Source organism: Vanacampus margaritifer, chromosome 19 (assembly GCF_051991255.1).
Source record: "Vanacampus margaritifer isolate UIUO_Vmar chromosome 19, RoL_Vmar_1.0, whole genome shotgun sequence".
In the NCBI taxonomy this organism is placed as follows: Eukaryota; Metazoa; Chordata; class Actinopteri; order Syngnathiformes; family Syngnathidae; genus Vanacampus; species Vanacampus margaritifer.
In genome coordinates this window covers 10,710,653-10,726,182 of record NC_135450.1, presented here as the reverse complement: position 1 = coordinate 10,726,182, position 15,530 = coordinate 10,710,653, and the positions used below count along the sequence as shown (strand labels likewise).

The 15,530-nt window shown below is 39.2% G+C and overlaps 2 protein-coding genes across 9 annotated transcripts in view; one reads left to right on the top strand and one right to left on the bottom strand.

Annotated features, from left to right (window-relative positions):
- The window catches only part of atad2b (ATPase family AAA domain containing 2B), a 49,283-nt gene extending 40,448 nt beyond the window's left edge, over positions 1 to 8,835 (top strand). For all 6 annotated transcript variants that reach the window (XM_077553139.1, XM_077553140.1, XM_077553137.1 and 3 more), the window contains exon 28: positions 5,629 to 8,835. In XM_077553139.1, coding sequence (XP_077409265.1) covers positions 5,629 to 5,670 — 42 coding nt within the window. In that variant the 3' untranslated portion in view covers positions 5,671 to 8,835. The remainder of the gene's footprint in view (positions 1 to 5,628) is intronic.
- Positions 8,836 to 9,370: 535 nt separating this feature from the next.
- Positions 9,371 to 15,530, bottom strand: part of klhl29 (kelch like family member 29) — a 179,337-nt gene continuing 173,177 nt past the window's right edge. For 2 of the 3 annotated variants that reach the window (XM_077553143.1, XM_077553144.1), the window contains 3 exons: positions 13,905 to 14,098; positions 11,741 to 11,885; positions 9,371 to 10,364 (listed from right to left, as the gene is read on the bottom strand). In XM_077553143.1, coding sequence (XP_077409269.1) covers positions 10,181 to 10,364; positions 11,741 to 11,885; positions 13,905 to 14,098 — 523 coding nt within the window. In that variant the 3' untranslated portion in view covers positions 9,371 to 10,180. The remainder of the gene's footprint in view (positions 10,365 to 11,740; positions 11,886 to 13,904; positions 14,099 to 15,530) is intronic. The other variant, XM_077553142.1, reaches the window with a different exon arrangement.

Genomic DNA, 15,530 nt, shown 5'->3' with positions numbered 1-15,530 from the left:
TACGGACAAAGCACATAAAATACTCTTGCTTGACTGCCTTGTGGAGTCAAGTTTGTTCTGTTTCAAATACACCAAAGGAATTGATTCAGTACAAGGTTACTCTTTTTGAATTGTGACGTTTAAATAACTCAATGAGGCCGTTCAGAAACAGTAATTGGCAGAGAAAGTAGAACAGGAGTAGCACATTTCACTATTTAAGTTTAAATCATTCATTACTGTTACGTGTTGTCACTGCTCGGTGTTTGACGGATACAGAGATGACATTTTGGGCATTTATGTCGATACATTTGCAAGAATAAAGCCATGAGGACATAATTGTACTTGTAGAACACCAAAGGTGTACTTTTAAGAATATGTTAATGATGATACAAGGGGATTTTTTTTTTCAAGAAAAGAAGCCCTAATTTTATGAAACAGGTGTTATGAGGGAAAGAAGTGTATTTTTTTTTTTAAAACAGAAGACTGTAAAACATTTAACGCGTTGAAAAGGAAAAAAAGTTAGGTTTTTAAAATTTGTAAAAGCCTGTACTGTTTATTGATTTAAAAAATGTTTGAGACCTTAAAAGGTATGATGGAAAAAATATATTTTTTTAAACCTGAATTGAAAAGCATTTACACTCAGGGCTGATTTCCCTTCTGTTGACAGCTTAATGCCATTTCACCATGTTGGTTTTTAAATCTGGGCTCTACGTGCCCTCTGGTTTATATTCAATCAACACTTCTTTAATGTATTCAAGACTCAATAATAAACTTGCATGAGAAAGTAACTTTACAAAAATAAATCATGGTATTGAGAAGGGGCAAATGTGATCATTTTCAAAGAATTGGTCCATATTTTACAAAAATGAAGTCTTAAGGGAAATAATTCATTTTCCAAGAATAATGACATCACAAAGACAGACGTATCCTCTTAGGCCCTACAGTGAATCCATCCTACGAGTTTGAATGCCGATGGGAGCATTTGGCTTCCCACCACTTACTAAAATTTGACTTTGGACAGCGCAAATGTCACATGCTCTGTTTTGTGCGAAGCAACTATCTTTTTGTCGCCGCGATGCAAAACCAAAACTCAGAACACCGGTGCTCGGAGACACACGTTTGATACCCATGCGAGTCCATTTCCCGCTTACTGTTGCACGTGTGGGGGTGCGGCATGGCACTGTTCCTCTGTAAATGGAGCGTGTCGACGCATTTCTGCGCGCTCGGCCGTCCGCGGGGCTCGCCGTTCTCCACCGGCAGCGCTGACCTTTCAGCAGATGGAGTGGACCGCACTCTTGCTTCTCGTTAAAAGCCGGAGGGCACTTCCACCGCCTCTGTACACAACAACACAAGCAGGTCCTAGCTACAAATTGGCAGTCGCATGGCTGTAAGCCTACAATTACATTTAGATTTTTTTTTTTTTTTGCGCTGCCAAGACAGCAATTAGATGCTTTATGACAGCCTTTTTGCCTCCCATCCCCCTTTTCCATTCCTTGTTAAGCCCCCCCCAAAGTCAATCGCATATCCAATAGTTGCATGTAAATGCTGAGAGAGAGGATGAATATGTAAGTCCTAATTTGACAAGAATCAAGTTGTAATATTTAGGGGAAAATATCATTTTTACAAGCTAAAAGGCATAATTTAATAAGGACTTAAAATAGGAACAATTGTGTTTTGCAAGAAAAGTATCAAGAGACAAAGGACACAATTTTACACAAAACCCCCCCCCCCATCTGAATTGAACCAAAATAATGTCGTTTTAAAGGCGAGAGTTTTGAGTTCTGGTCAAAATCTGATGTTATTATATGTAACTTCAGTTTAGAGACTGTTAAAGGGGAAGTCAACCCCAAAATCTGTTTACAATCATATGTTCATGCAGCCCCACTATTCTAAACACTGTATTATAATTAATACTGCGTTTGTAGAATATGAATTAAGCAGCAAAACCCACCCGTTTTTATCCATCTCAGGGGGCGGCCATTTTGTCAGTTGCTATCGACTGAAAATTACATCACAGTTGCTCAGGTAACAACCAAACATCATGACCCTCCTGCTTTGTGAAGCTGAGGTGTGGCTTGGTCGTTACCTGAGCAACTGTGATGTCAATTTCACTTGATAGCAAGTGACAAAATGGCCGCCTCCAGAGATTGATACAAACAAGTGGATTTTACAGCTTAATTCATATTCCACAAATAAATGCCTTGTTTAGATAAGTGGGGGCTTATACAACATATTATTGGTTGACTTCCCCTTTAAAATAATTTTGTCATTTGTTTGTTCCTTCCTGATGTCATAGCTTTATTCCATTCCAAAATTACCCTTGTGACACAATTTTGCTTTAGGCTAATTGTTGCATTATTTTTATCCATGATTTTTTTAATTTTTTTTTAGAAATGTGTTATTACTAAAAAGTTTTTATTTTGTGACCAATACATGTTTAGGCTTTAGAAATATGCACATTTTGTTTCATGCTTCAGTGTCTCACGTGGCGTGCCGGCGCTGACTTTTAAGTGCAAAAGAATAATAACCGTTGAGCCAAATGTAAATTTTTCTGTCCCCTATTGTATTGTATGGTTGGTCGGCATAGTTATTTTCTGCTCTTTATTTATTTTTTATTCCAGCATGAATGTGCTGCGTTTGAATGATTAATGGCGGACATGAGAAGCTGCCGGGCGAGAGGTTCTTTTGAGAGCGCTGAAATATCGTCATAGCGCGTGGCACAAAAAGGACATTTTCCAGCAAGAACACCTCGCTGCGCCTCGATTGCGACTTTTATCTTTGTGGATTGCTTTGCTAACGAGACACAATGCACCAGATTGTTGCCTCTCAACTCCTTTTTCTTTTTCTTCCGTCTTGCCTCCACACAAAGAAGCCGGTGGGCTTTGCGGTGGGGGTGGACGCGTGGGGCATAGAAGATGAAGGGAGCTGGTGCGCGCTCGGCGAGTAAATTAACTTTGGCTTTTGTCCAGTAGCATGTGAACATAAACACAAAGGCCTCATTACGGGAATAGAATCACATTTTACGAGACACAGGATGTTTTATGACCAAAAAGTGGTGGTTTGAGAGAATACATTTCTAATTGTACGTGGACAAAGTTTGAGTGAAAAATAAGTAATTTTACGGAAATAATATCAGATATTACAAGACTGAAAAGTTTGAATTTTACAAGGCGAAGGGCCAGTTTTACAAGAATAAAATATCATGAGGCAAAAAGTCACAACTGTAGTCATTTCTGCTCTACAAGGCCCACCTGACTATAAGCCGCGCTAGCTAAATTTAGGGAATACTACACATATAAGCCGCAGGTCTTTTTAATGTTACTGCACCGGGTTCCCGCTACTTTATTTTCCATAATGAGGGTGCAAATTGTCTCATTCCCGTTCTGTCTCCTCCTGAATTTGGGCTCACTTGGTTTGTTTTGCTCTGCCTGGCGCTCTTGCGCTTCCTTTAAAGTGCGCCCCCTTGTGATCTGATGGCTAAGCCGCACCTTTGTATTAGCCACAGGGTTGAATGCAAGTGAAAAAAAAGTAGCAGCTTGTAGTCCAGAAATGACTGTACTCATTTTAAAAGTAAATTTGTCATCCTTTCAATGTGAGAAAGTGGCTTGTAAATTGCGCAATTATTTTACAGGTGTAAATATTAATGAAAGTGGTAATTTTACAAGTGAGGAAATAGGCAAAAATGTTTGCAAATGTCCTGTGATTCATCACCCAAAATAATAAATCTGCTTTCATGGAAGACTACAGAAATCTTTTTTTTTTGTCTTCTGACACAAAACGTTTCTGTTTAGTAGCTTCTGCCGTGACAGCTGCAATCGCATGTAGACATTCGAATCGACTTCCGGCTTTGTAACGATGGAGAAAGGGGGAAGTGCCGTATGCCGTAAAGCAGTCCACATTTGTAGTTTTTTTGTGTGGCAGGAACCTTCCTGCCACCCTCTTCCAAAAAGTTGCTTAGTACCAGCAAAAGTGATACGGGCTGCCTCAGGCCACGACAAAGGTACCGTTCAACTTGCTGTAAATCAATGTTTCATTAGAAGTTATGAAAAAAAAATTGAAGGTCAAAAAGTATTGCTTTAATTTGGGCAATTTTTTTATTAAATAAGGCCTCCCAACGATTCATCAGTTATCAAAATAATTGTGAATTAATTTGCTAAATGTCATTAAAAGAGAAAATAATCCCAATTCCGATCCAAGCCTCTTTCGTATGTGGATATAATCCCGCTTTGCTCCTCTGTCAATCTGAGGTGAATCCCCAAACGCTGAACCACATTCACTTCCGTAAACACCGCGTTGTGTGCGTCACATCACAGATGCCTTCCGTGATGATGAAGATGGCAGAAGCGTGTAGTCGTTGGCAGCATGAAAGCAAAGGTGTGTCGGTCCGTACATCAGCGGTGGTTGTAGCTAGCGCTGGTGCTGCTCAATGTGCGGATGGCTGCGAGGGTTTCACTGACATGCTCAGTGCCTAATTGGGAGGTAGGAGGTGGGGAGTCGCGGTTCGATGGCGCCGGCAGCTGTAATGTTGCTTGTATTTGATATGGTCGTGAAAAACACGCCGACTCATAACACTCAAGTTGTAGCTTCACTTTAGAGGCAAATATTTCGAGGAGTACAAAAGCTTTCAAGTAAAGTTTTTTTTTTTTTTGCATGGAATCGGCTTGGAATTTGGTGCAGTCCTTGTTTCATGAAAATGGAAAAAAATGTGCGTTATTTCTGTGATTTGACTGTGATCATCTGACTTAAGTTTTCCAACACTTTTTTTTTGGTAGAATTTTGAGACGTCCTAGTGAACACTTAGAAGCCTGCAAGTCAGTGTCTTATGGTTGGCAAGTTAACAACTCTAATTGAAGTAGATAAACTTCTTATTAATTTATGGTTCATTTGCCTTTATTTTGGTGCAAGCTTAACTTATAAAAACAAATTATTTATGTATAATAAATCTGTTTGTTTGTTGCAATGCAGTTAAATTTATTGCAATTTTCTTATTAAAAAAAAATACATGGGAAGAGGACCTTGAAAAAAATTGCGTAAAAAATGCAATTGGTAGATTGATTTTCAAAATCATTTATTCTATTAAAAAATTGGAATTAGATATTTTTTAAAAAACATTTACTTAAATTGCAACTAGATTTATTTTCAAAATCTTTTAATCCATTAAAAAAATATAAATAAAATATTTTTCTAAATCATTCAGTCCATTAAAAAAATTGCATCTGATTGATTTTCAAAATAATTGAATCCATTAAAAAAAATACAATTCATTTTCAAAATCAATCCATGAAAAAAATTGCATTAGATTAATTTTCAAAATAATTTAATTCATTAAAAAATTGCAATTACATGAATTTTCCAAATCATTTAATCCATTTAAAAAATGCTATTAGATTAATTTTCTAAATCATTTAATCCATAAAAAAATTGTTGTAATTGGATAAATTTTTAAAATCATGTAATTCTATAACCCTAATAGTATTTGGAGCGTCTCACTGAGTCGCCGTCACGGTGCCGTTCATCTCTCTCTCTCGTCGGTTGCAATCATGTGTGCCAGCACTTGTGCCTGTCCCGATTTTTTGCGACACCTTACCATCATCCAGCTCGCAAGTGTTTTAACAAGCCACATCGTTGTTGTCACTTTGTGTGTTGCAGGAGATGGAAGACAGGATCCAGCATTTTGACACATTCCTGTGACACGCAGACGACAAAACCTCCTCAGGTCGACCCTGAGCAACTCTCTGACCCCCCCGACCCTTAAACCCGTACCCCCCTTCTGCCATGGGACCACAAAGACACAAACTGAGAGCGAAGTCGAGAGACATTCAATGGTGCTATCGTCTCAGGAAAATCTGCTTCTACACAACAACCCCCTCTTCCCCCTTCCTAGAGGTGTGTCTCACACATGCACGCACACACACATTTACACACACACGCCGATGGTAAAGGGCAGCCCTGGTGCTACTTGGGTGCTATTCTAACTGTAATTTGTGCTGCTTTTCCCGGCATTTTTCAAAACAACCCCTTTCACACACACACGTGCGCGTGCAAGACCCTCACCAGCAGAAACGTGTGAACGCCACTCGGAGACGCGGACAGAAATATTATTCCCAATCAGTCAACTAAACAGCGCTGAGCCAATTTCACCCCGGAGCGGAACGCCATAATCACTATACGCTGCCATCGCCATCACTTTTTTTTTTTCTTTCTTCTTCACGCTCAACTCCATGTTTGAATGAAATAGTAAAAAAGGCAGCTTTAATAAGTAGTGTGGAAGGGGTTAGTGGCTTTTAACGTATGCAAGGTGTCTTTTGCACTGTATAGTAATGAAAAGGAAGGCGGTGCCTTTAATGGAGAACAGCAACAAGCTCCCGCGTTCATACTGTATAGCCGAGGGATAGGCAAAGTTCGGTCGAGCCGCAGTCCTGCATGTTTTCGGCGTCTCCTGCCTCCAACCCAGGTGTTTCAAATTTATCAGCTCATAATTACGTTCTGCAGGAGCTTCGAGGCTGTGATCGGAGAGAGAGACATGAAAAACATGCAGGACTGCGGCTCTCTAGGACCCAACTTGCCTACCCCTGGTATAGCTAGTAAAAAAAAAAAAAATGCTTTGATCAACAGCGTGAAAGCTGCAAAGGACAATTAATGTAAAAGACAACTGAAATTCTTGAGTTTATATAAAATGAAATGAAATATCCGATTCCTGTTGGTACCGTTGCGACAGAATAGCGGGAAAACAACCTAACCATTTTTGAAGAGCAGTGTGAAAGGGCTAAGTGAGTTTTAACACAAACAAGACAAATTTGTGGGGTCAACTGAAGCGCCTCAATTTTGAATCCAAAACCAATGGAAAAACATGCCTTTGTCAGCAGCGTGAAAGGGGTGTTTGACATTTGACGTAAGACTTCCAACTTCCCTAATTCTAATTCCATATTGGTACCTTTCACGCAGAATATTTTAAATATGTAATTTATAACTTATATTTGTAATTTAAACCTGCAAATTTGCAGATGAATTCAAACAAAAACATTGTCGCTACTTTTTCATGCCGGACATGGAAACAGGGTCCTATTTGAAGCCCCTGATTCCATGTCAATAGACCACTCAAAAGGGGCTGGTGACATTTAAGACAAAATGAAGACGCCTCACAGATTTTTAAATTAAACCGGAAAAATCACATGATCCGCTTAAACTCCAATTTGTGTGGTACCTTTCATACAAAACAGTGGAAAACTCACTTTAATGTGCAGCGTAAAAAGGCGCTGGTGACATTTAACTGAAAGATCTCCAGTTTGTTAAAATTGGGACATTCCTGGTTCAACCAAGCTCGTTCAGTATTGATACCATTTCACGCCAGACGAAGGCTCTAAAACGGTATTGACTTCAACACTTTGTATCGTTTTACCTTTCACACAGCAGACTGCAAAAAAACTACAAAAAGGGCTAGTAATCTGTCATTTTAAACTGTCAAATTCGTAGCATTGACTCAATATCGTACCTTTCACACTGCAATGCTGTAAAAGATGTTTTAATTCAAACCTGCAAATTCACAGAATTGCCTTCAACCTCAATTTCTTATATGTACCTTTTACACAGGCAATCAAAAAGACGGCAAAAAAAGTAGCTTTAATGGGCCGGTGACATTTGACTCAAAATAGGAAGATTTTAACTAGCAAATTCGCAGGTCGACTTAAAAACCCCATTCCGTACCTTTCACGCAGTTAGCAACTGAAAAAGTATCAAACTGTTACCCGCCATATGAAATGTGCCAAGTATTAATTCTGTTCTCTAAATGCATGAATTGAGCTTGTTTTGGCGCAAGCGCGTCGCTAAGGCAGCATTTTGTCGTTTGTTACCTTTCTGCTCTCAGACCCTTCCACCACACGTCCACCCCGACGGCAGCCTGTTTCACATGTCACACACACGCACGGGACGAGGGTTGTAAAAGATGGTGGACTAATTATGCAAAAAAAAAATAATAATCTGCCGCAAGCTACCTCAGCGTAACTTATTGTCAACTGTTTACTCGGTACACACAAGCGGTATTTTTTTTTGTGTTTTTATACTGTCGCACCACCGCTCGTGTCAGCGTGAAACCCCTTCCCGCCCACAAAATCTCAACCTATCACCCACCGGGGCACCATTTTGTAACATTACTCAAGCATTGTTTTCTTGTATTATTTGGGCAGATTTCATCTCATGTGTATTTATTGTAGATGATTTACACCTTGAATTAATTTGATCAACCTGTAGCGTTTGTGTAGCAGGTTTTTTTTGGGGCGTTTTGTGTTCGCGTACGAGGGTTTTTACACGTCTCTCAGGTTCAACACATGCCCTTTTGTTTTTCATCCTTTTTTTTTTGCCGTTTGTATTTATTTCCGGGTGTTTTCTTTTGTTGCATACTGGAAATTACGTGGAAACAGGACCAGACTTTTTCTTTTAATGTGTTATGCTGCCAAAAGAAGTCAGAAACAAGAGCCACGTTTGGGAATTTAAAACATGGGTTAGGTTAAATGTCATACATTGTGATATTGCTTTGTTGATTATCGTAGCCAGTTTGGACTAACAACCAATTTTTGTCTGGTAGTTAAAAACGACTTTTTCTAGTCCAGTATGCCGAGAAAGAGAGCCGGTTTGTTCCCGTTCTTCCTTCCGCCACGTGCCCTTACATTTATTTTTTCCTGCAGAAAACCTCTCATGGCAACTTCGGGGTTTCCGTCAAGGTTTTTTTGACCTATTTAACACCACACAGCACGCTCTCGTTACCTTTTTAAGTTATATTTGGAATGGAAACAAACACTTACTGTATTTCTTAAATAAAACTGCTGTGATATACTTGAATAAAAAGGTTCAAAACTGTAACATGTTGGTTTCCTTTCAAGTGGCTAGAAACGTCAACATTTCATTTGAACTATTTCTACTAGTTTAACATTCCCCCCCCCCACACACACACTTTTGTTAAGAGTATGAAAACCTAGAAAAAAATGATTGTATATTTAGAACAGATAATATGCGATTACTTACGATTAAAAATTTTAATTGTCTGACGCCCCTAATTTTTAATAATCTTTTCCTTAAAAAAAAAAAAAAAAATTGTAATTTTATTTATTTTTTAAAAAGAATTTTCTTTAAAAAAAAAAAACGTTTTTTCGTAGGACTTCTAGTCAACTCATGGTCAAATTTTATATCTGTTCTAAATGTACAATCATTTTTTTCCTAGGTTTTTATACTCTTAACAAAAGTACTTTTTTTTTTTAAACTAATAGAAATTGTTAAAATGTATTTTTGACGTCTATAACCGTCAATGGCAGTGAATGAGTTAATGTGATGGGTAACGACCAAACCCAGAAAACAGGTGAGCTGGGATTGGTCGTTACCTGTTCCCTCAGCACAGGTGAAGTCATCTTCAGTCAACAGTAAGTGGAGAAATCTGTTTTTTTAAAGGTATTAATTGTATATGAAAAATAATGAAGTTATCAAATTAAGACAAAATATGAACTTTTTACTGCTAAAAATGGCTCAATGAGTCAAGTATCCCTTTAAACTAAACTTTAAGAAAGACAAGACAGCATTCGTATTTTTTTGGTATATGTATTAGCTTTCCGTGTTAATTTTTGAATACAGATTTACAGACGTACCATTTTATTTATTTTTTTTAATTCAACCTATCAATTTTTTTGGTCTTTTTTTCCTAAAAACATTTATACACAATTGCCTTAGAGGTTGTAAAATATACATATTTATCCTTCCTTGTATTTACACAAGCCCACCTCTTATACTGTACGAGTGGCTTTAAATTGAAACTAAGATGTCATGTATAGAAAAACTCAACGGGAAATATGTAACAGTCATGGGTGATTATTGTGCTTCTTTTCCTCAGCAGGGGGTTGGGATGAAATATTTCCGATAACGGGAGCCACAGTAGTCCCCCCGTGGATTTGCTCTTTGGAAGTCCTTCCCCTCTCGTCCTGTATTGCAAAATAAATAAAAAATGGGTGGAGTCAACTAAGACGTGTACTAAGAAGGTCCCTGCGCCTGTTGATGGGATGACGAACAACCGGCGTGGCTGAGCATGAAGTACATTCTGCACAGGGAAAGGGAACGAGCGACCGGTTCCAAAGCATCCCATGCGGGGGGGGGGGGGGGGTGAGGGGAGTCCCGGCTGGTGGGTTTTTGGCACTGCGCAAGGGGAGGGGTCCGCCCGACCTCATCCGCTCTGGATGTACTTCTTGATGACCACGCAGCCGTGTCTGAAGAGCGGGCAGGGTAGCGACTGCAGCAGCGTCCACGTGTTGGCGCAGGGTTCGAACGTTTCCATGTTGCCCAGCGCCGGGCCCTCGCTGCTCACGATGCCTCCTGTGGCGTAGATCTTGCCGTCCAGGATCACGGCGCTAAAGTGGAGAAGTTTGGTATATTTTGAGCGTTTTCATTCATCTTTCAAGGCAAGCAGAATATTGTGTGCTATGAAAGATTGGATTCCATTTTCTCATTAGAATAAAAAAAAGTATGATTCTACCTTATTCCGTTTATAATCACTGTTTGAAAATAGGTAATTTGAGTGACCAGGCTAGAATGGAAAAAAAATAAGGAGAAAACAAACTTTTTGTGACATTTTCTGTACAATAGTGACTTTCACACTAATATTTTTTGTTAAGTGACGCCCTGTGAATTAGAATTAATGCGACAAACGCTTTCTTGAAATTTTATTTCTTAAGATCCGCCATGTTTTCGTGTCATTTGAGCCACGGGAGCCCATTGAAAAGAGATACAATGCTGCCATCTGCTGGTCATAGTTAGTGGGTGGTAAAAAAAATAAATAAAAAATGTCAGTTCATTCATGAAACTGGAGCTGTCCAAGATGTAAAAAAATGAGAGAAGAAAAAAACGGCATTGACGTCAATTAACGTTATTGGCGGTTCGCGCGTGATTTCTGTTAATTAATGTTTTTGGCAGGAAAAGCGTTAATGTGGAAACTACATTACGGTTAGATTAGTCGCTACAATATTTTTATTTTTTTTATGAGGCACCATTAATAGTACGCTGTACTCGTATTTACTGAACCACAAAAACATGGCGTGATTGTCAAGGAATAAGCGGGAATGGGGGACAATGAAGGCGAGCGTGACTATTATAGAGGCTGTTAAGGGACAGTTGCTATTTGTAAAAAAATGTTTTTAATGTTTAATAGCTTTGAGAATAATCGGCCACATTGTTTTAAAGCAACATTACAGGTAAACCTTTTTTTCATATGAACTTCTTTTTGAAAACACTACTTCAAATAATAAGTGAGGGCGAGTAAAAAACAAAACAAAAGAAACCAACAACCCGACGTCAAAGCAAATAATGTGCTTTATTTGATACGAGAAACAGAAACAGGAGTTTGTGTGCAGGGAGGATTAAAAACTTGGGCTGTAAGCAGATTACGGCTTTTGTGCGCTCCTATTGGGTAAACACGCACGCACGCGCGCGCAGTCGTAAACGCCGCTGGAAGTGGAAAAGATTATTACATAAAGCTTAAATCTATTGGGCCTGACCAGGAGTGGCGAGTGTGCGGCGAAAGCGCGAGCAGCCGCTGCTGTGCCTGATAAAACACAAAACGAGGAAGAGGATGAAGAGGGCTCGCTCTTCATCTTCCTCTCCTGTATGAGACCTACCTGACTTCATCTATATTTATCTTTATAATAATTGTTTCGAGGGTCTTGGGGGTCCCTTCAGGCACAACTTTTCAAGATGAATCTATAGGACGGTGTACATCTGGGCTCGTTACCTGCAGAACTGTCTGGAGTGATTCATGTTGGGTCCCGCCTTGATGTTGCCTTTGTCGGGGTCGTAGATGGTGGTGGCTCGGGCGTACGCGCCGCCCAGGATGTACACAAGCCCACCCAGACTCACCGCCGGAGCGTACTTGTTGTCTACGCACACACACACACAAAGTTCATCGTTAGAACACAAACACCGGCGCGAGACATTTTCCATCTCGTTGTAATGACTTCCATTTGTTTTTCCACACACTCGCCCAAATATTAGGAACAACTCTCAGCGTGACACAAACCGCGTGTGTGCGTGCGTATCGACACACCAAGCTCATTTGTCTGCGCTCGACGCCCGAGGCCAAATACTCACAGGGGTGTCAAAAAACAACAACAACATCAACAGGAAGAGGGGGGAAAAAAAAAAAAATCCTGATAAGTACTTTGCGTCTGGCGGTGGCGCAGCATGTGGCGTCGTCTTCGTCGCAGCGCAATCCAAACATCACCTGCGTCGGCTCTCGGATCTTTCGCTGAGCTGACGTCTTAACAATGACTTTTGGGATGAGTACAACGCGCCGTTCACAAGTGATTAGCATAAATTACCCTGGTTAAGTTACATTTGGTAAAAAAAAAAAAAAAAAAAACGGCACTGTAAAGGATATTTTAGCCAATCAGAAGCCTGAAGAAAGTCATTTGCGGAAAAAGTAGCCAATCGTCGCTGCCCTGTGAAAAACACTTATGTCCATTATTTATTTATTTTACATTTTTACGTTTGAATGCAGACGTCCCAAAAACGTGAAAAAAAAAGGACAGATAGCAACGCAATGAAAAACAAAGCTTTGATAGTTTATAGAATTTGATGAGGATTTATTTATTAAAATGCTTACAAATATGATTTAAAGCTAGCTTAGCGTAACCGTCAGCTGATTTTTGTTTACGTTCTACTTTGTTGCCTGGGACGCAGTTTAAGTATGAATTTGTTAAAGAAAAGCAATGGAATTTAATATGACATTTTTTTGGGGTCGGGTTTAATTAAATTAAAATTATTTAGTCTGCCAAATTACCTGCACTAGCTTAGCATTACCATTTTCCATGTGTTTTTTTTTTCTTCCGTTCCACTTTGAGAACCAACCAACTAGTAAATTGTAATGGGCAATTTCTGTGAGACCCCCACCCAAAAAAACCCCCCCAAAAAAACAAACATCTATTAGCATCCATCAGCATTTTGTTTTTCCATGTGACATTTCCCAAATGTTCCTTGGAAGCCCAGCCAAAATGTCCACTTGCCACCACCACCACCACCACCACCACCACCACAAATAGGACTTCAATAGTGGATCGTCATCATCATCATCATCATCATCATCATCAAATGGGCCCACCCGTTGACATGGTAAAACACGCACACACAAACTCCGTCATGGCAATGAGGGACAATGAAGTGTTCCAATGTTTGCTTTTAAAGGGCTGCAAGGTGTTCACTTGTCTGCCTCTGGTTGAGGAGAATAGTGTTGCTAGGCAACCCTGTTCATGACTTTTTTTCCCTTTTTTTTAACAGCAGGTTATTATCAGGATGCATTAAAAAGTAATTCTGAAATAAATCTCACTTTGCACCTTTTTTTGTTGTCCTGGTTATTTTTTGTGCATTTTCAGAGCAGGATAAAAAAAATAAAAATCACAATTACAAGCTTTTGCAGAAATAATATCAGAAGCAACCAACCAAAAAGCAACTTTTTTTTCATATAGTTAAGTAAAATAAGGGGAAAAAAGTTTAGCGGAGGACAATCGTCCAAGTCTAACACAATCCCGTCCAGGAGGCAGTTTCAATAAAAAAAAAAAAAAATAAATAAATATATATATATATATATATATATATATACGTAAAAAAAAAAAAAAAATTCTAAATTGCTAGCCCAAAACCCCAAACTTTTAATCTTCTAAATAAAAAAATAAAAAAAATAAAATAAAATATATATTTCACTGTCATTATTTAATTATTTTCTGACTAAGTAAAAGTCAAGTTTTGGCTTCTTTTTTTTTTGTGATGATGGGCAAAATTTCCCATGACATTTTAGGTCAAACTCCTTGGAGTTTAAAAAGTTCAATCAAAAATAAAAACAATGGGGCCATTATAAACTAAAATGAAATGAAAGCGAGAACCGGGTTCCAGCGTGGACTCACCGATCATGGGCGACTCGATGAAGCTCCAGGCGTCGCTCTGCGGCACGTACGACTGCAGCACGCCGGCCGAGCGTCCCGCCTCATTGACGCCGCCGAAAACGTAGACTTTGCCGCCGCACACGGTGGCCGCCGCCGAGTGCACCGGCTTGGGCAGCGGCGACACCGTCTCCCACTGGTTGGTGATGGTGTCGTACCTGCAGACAACAATGCCGGTTAGATGACGTGTTCCGTGATGAATACTATCTTAGCATACTCATCGGCCATGTTGTTTGTTTTACACCGTTCGCCGGGAATCCGCGTCAGACTTTAACCATTAAAACAAAACATATGCAGTGGTGCTTTGACGTTGAATTTGTTACTTCAAATCATCTTCCCCTATTGAAATGAATGGAAATACTATTAATCTGTTCCATCTTTCCAACAAAAATACAGATACCATGAAATGGTGCCAAAGCACTACCTTTATTTTAACCATTAAAACAAAACATATGCAGTGGTGCTTTGACGTTGAATTTGTTACCTCAAATCATCTTCCCCTATTGAAATGAATGGAAATACTATTAATCTGTTCTTTCCAACAAAAATACAGATACCATGAAATGGTGCCAAAGCACTAAGTTTATTTTAACCATTAAAACAAAACACATATGCAGTGGTGGTGCTTTGACGTTCAATTTGTTACCTCAAATCATCTTCCCCTATTGAAATGAATGGAAATACTATTAATCTGTTCCATCTTTCCAACAAAAATACAGATACCATGAAATGGCGCCAAAGCACCACCTTCATATTAGACAGCGCTTTGCCCTGAGACCAAAACGGCAAATATGTCAAGAAAAAAAAAATGCAAACAGGTGAGTTAATGGTAATTCTTGATTCTTTGGCCTTTTGACACAAAAAACGACCTAAGATATGCTATTAATATGACACCTGAGATCAAGTGCATATCACGTCTCCTTTAAAGGTCGAAGCTCATTGCCTCTAAATGGGATATGACCTACTTAAAAATAGCACTAATGCATCACACACGCACACAGTATAGTCGGCTCCTCGACTTTTGGCTGCAGGGCTGACAGGCGTAATTAGGCGAATGCGCGCACCACCAGGGAGAATGAAAAAGTGCCAGCATTGCGCACAATGACGGCAATTAAAGCAATTACAGAAAGCAAACATATGTCGACCGACACACGCCATTAAGCCCTCGTGCCGGCCACCATCTTGGAGCAAAAAATAATAATGAAAAAATATATATACAGCTCCAAACGTGTGCAGTGGTGCTTCTACAGTACAGTCAATGGTGCCGCGGGGCAAATTCCAGCTTCAACTCAGTTCTTTTTTCTTCCCCCCCCACTCAGCAGTGTATAGTAAGGTTTTTATTTACGACCATGTATAAGGCATTTTTTTTAAATTACCATGTATAGTAAGGCTTCTTTTTTTTTTTTTTAAACAACCATGTATAGGAAGGCGTTTTTTTTTTTAAATTTTTTTTACTATGTATAATAAGCGGGGGGGGGGGGTTAAGGAAAATGTATAGTAAGGCTTTTTTTTTTAAACAACCATGTATAGTAAGGTGTTTTTTTTAAAGGCATTAAAAAAAAAACTTTAAAAATATCAATATATTACTAC